At 38.4% G+C, this 2,513-nt stretch overlaps 1 protein-coding gene across 1 annotated transcript in view; it reads left to right on the top strand.

The window, feature by feature from the left end:
• The first annotated feature begins 500 nt into the window (after window positions 1–500).
• PKD1L3 (polycystic kidney disease 1-like 3) overlaps window positions 501–2,513 on the top strand; it is a 64,289-nt gene continuing 62,276 nt past the window's right edge. The window contains 2 exon segments of the mRNA XM_012660453.1: window positions 501–792; window positions 1,437–1,559. Coding sequence (XP_012515907.1) covers window positions 501–792; window positions 1,437–1,559 — 415 coding nt within the window.

Raw genomic sequence — 2,513 nt, 5'->3', positions numbered from 1 at the left:
GTATAGTAACCTTCCTACTATCTATATGTATCCCATAACATTTTGTATTCCTTAAATATACACAATACAATTTATTTCTAAAAAGTCCTAGAGGTCTGTAAGAATGGTTTTTTGTTTTTTTTTAATAAAAGTACCTTATCCATTTTTAGCAACACTAAAAATTGACTTAGATATTCATTATCCTCTACCCCCTTACAGCTGAATCTTGGCTTCACGGTAGATCTGTATTTGCTAAAGGCATAGCCGGTTGTGTAGACACAGATGGTGATGCCCCAGCTATAAAGGCTCATGTCTTTGTTTATCTCTGCAATTTGCTTTCAGCGTATAAGAACTGCACCTGGATCCACAAAACAAAACAAAACCTTTTGTCTGCTTGGTAAATTGTTCCCAGTTCATAAAAGAATAATACTCATAAGACAAACCCACCAAGACATATATATTTAAAGGGCTGGGCAGCTGCTGAACCTCACACTTTTTCTTGCTCACAGTTCACGGGGAACATGTTGTTCAGAGGGAGAACCTGGGTTTGGTTATACATCAGGACAAGTATCATTCTAGGAAGTAAACTACATAGCTCAGAGCCACAGGAGAAAAATCTTTGTTATCAGCTTAACAGATTTAAGTGCAGCTTTGAGAAAGCAGAAAATTACTGTCGTGCCCACGGAGGACACCTTGCTCATACTTGGAACAAGGAAGTTGAAGATTCCCTCCGGAACTTTCTGGACGAAGGAAAGAAGTGGTGGGTTGGGAAAGACATTGACCTAAGGAAGCATCATGAGGAAAACCACCCAGGTAAGGCTCTCGGGGTCAGTGTTTAGCAAGGAACCTCCCTCACATTTTATTTTGGAACAGGAGAAAGAAAACAATTTTAATCTTTCTGCTTTTGTATACAGAAAAATCAGTCACTTTACTTCGTTACCATCATTCCTCTGACATTTTTTCTTGTGCTACAGCCTTCGATTTGTCTGCAACAAAGGTGATGAGATTTTTCTCAGAGCCTACCTAAAGTTAACTTACCTAACATTTCACTAAAAATTGTGCTACATTCTAAAGAGGGACACTTCTTATGGTCTTTTTTCCCCTCTAGTAAACATCTCTTTGTTATTCTGGGCTCCGAGTTTCCTAATGCAAAAACCAGGAGAACGATTATCTACCTATTTTCTTTCTTACATAGTAGTTTCAAAGTTATGTGCCATAATCTCGAAGTTTTAGGAAAAAACCTCCAGGGCATTATTATATCCTCATCATCTTCATGAACATGTGGATAAATTAATAGTAAGCCTTGTGGTAAAGAATACACACAAAATAATCTATAACGAATAGGCAGACATCCTAAATTTTCGTTTATTGGAAACCAGCCAAACTTGGTTTGCATATTTTTTTTTAAATGTCTGACTTTTAAGTATGAAGCTCATCTGGATCTGGTCTCCTCTCAGCAGATGTCACAGCAGCCCATCCGCCAAAGCCCGTGGGCTGCACACACCTGTCCAGAAACTTGAATCGGATCTCATCTGAAGAGGACGCTTGCTTACTGCGATATTATTTCATTTGCCAGACTGGTAAGTAATGAAGTTACGTGCTACCAAAGACCCAAGCTTTTAAAACTGATTCTAAATAAGAAGCATGCGTTGGGAGTATTAGTTAAATAGTCTGTGAGTGATACACCAGAGGGCGGCTATAGGGATTCTGATTTTCCTGATACTGATCAGAATGAGAAACTGTGTTCATTTGGAGTGACCAACGGAATGCATCCCACGCTGGTAGTTGGAAAAGAGTCGTGTGTTGATGTTCCCCTCACGTTTTGACTTGGGCAGAGTGTGGGAGAAATTGTATTGGTGACCCTCGTGTTCCGCGTGTACACCCCTAATCCATTCAGCCCGGGGGCTTTAGAGGAATGAAAGGGAAAGCTAAGGAGGAAAAGAGAATGCGGTATAGGAAAACGGGAAGACAAAAGTGAGGAGGTTGGTAGCAGATCAGAGTTAAGCTACATGTGTATGTGTGGCGGCTGTTGTTTTTTTAATTAAGCAATGTTTCTCCTGGTGACGCTTCTGCTTTCATACTTACATAAAGCATTTATTCTTAGCTCAATGAATTCTCAGAGACCTTATGATGTCTCAGATTGTCTAGGTAGAAATTTTGTTTCACATTTTAAAACATCACATTCTTATTAACATATGAAGCATCTATAGGTAACTAAAACGAGATACATTGCAATCTTTCTCCTGCTTGATGATAACGCGACTGTCTATGCAGATAATTCCCAGGAATCTACAAATCTCCTGGAACTAATAAGTGAGTTCAGCAAGGTCACAAGATGCAATAAAAATGTACAGAAACCACTTGTGTACTGTACTTGGAACAAGGATATAGATACCAAGATCTAAAATACAATTCTCACAATTTTCCCCAAAAATGAAATAGGTATAAACATAACAAAACAAATACAGAATTTGTATGCTTAAAAACTACAAAATGCTAATGAAAGAAATCAAAGAACATTTCAGTAGAAGAAG

This window comes from Propithecus coquereli, unplaced genomic scaffold (genome assembly GCF_000956105.1).
Source record: "Propithecus coquereli isolate 6110/MARCELLA unplaced genomic scaffold, Pcoq_1.0 Scaffold67, whole genome shotgun sequence".
NCBI classification, from domain to species: Eukaryota; Metazoa; Chordata; class Mammalia; order Primates; family Indriidae; genus Propithecus; species Propithecus coquereli.
This window is presented reverse-complemented; position numbering and strand designations above follow the sequence as displayed.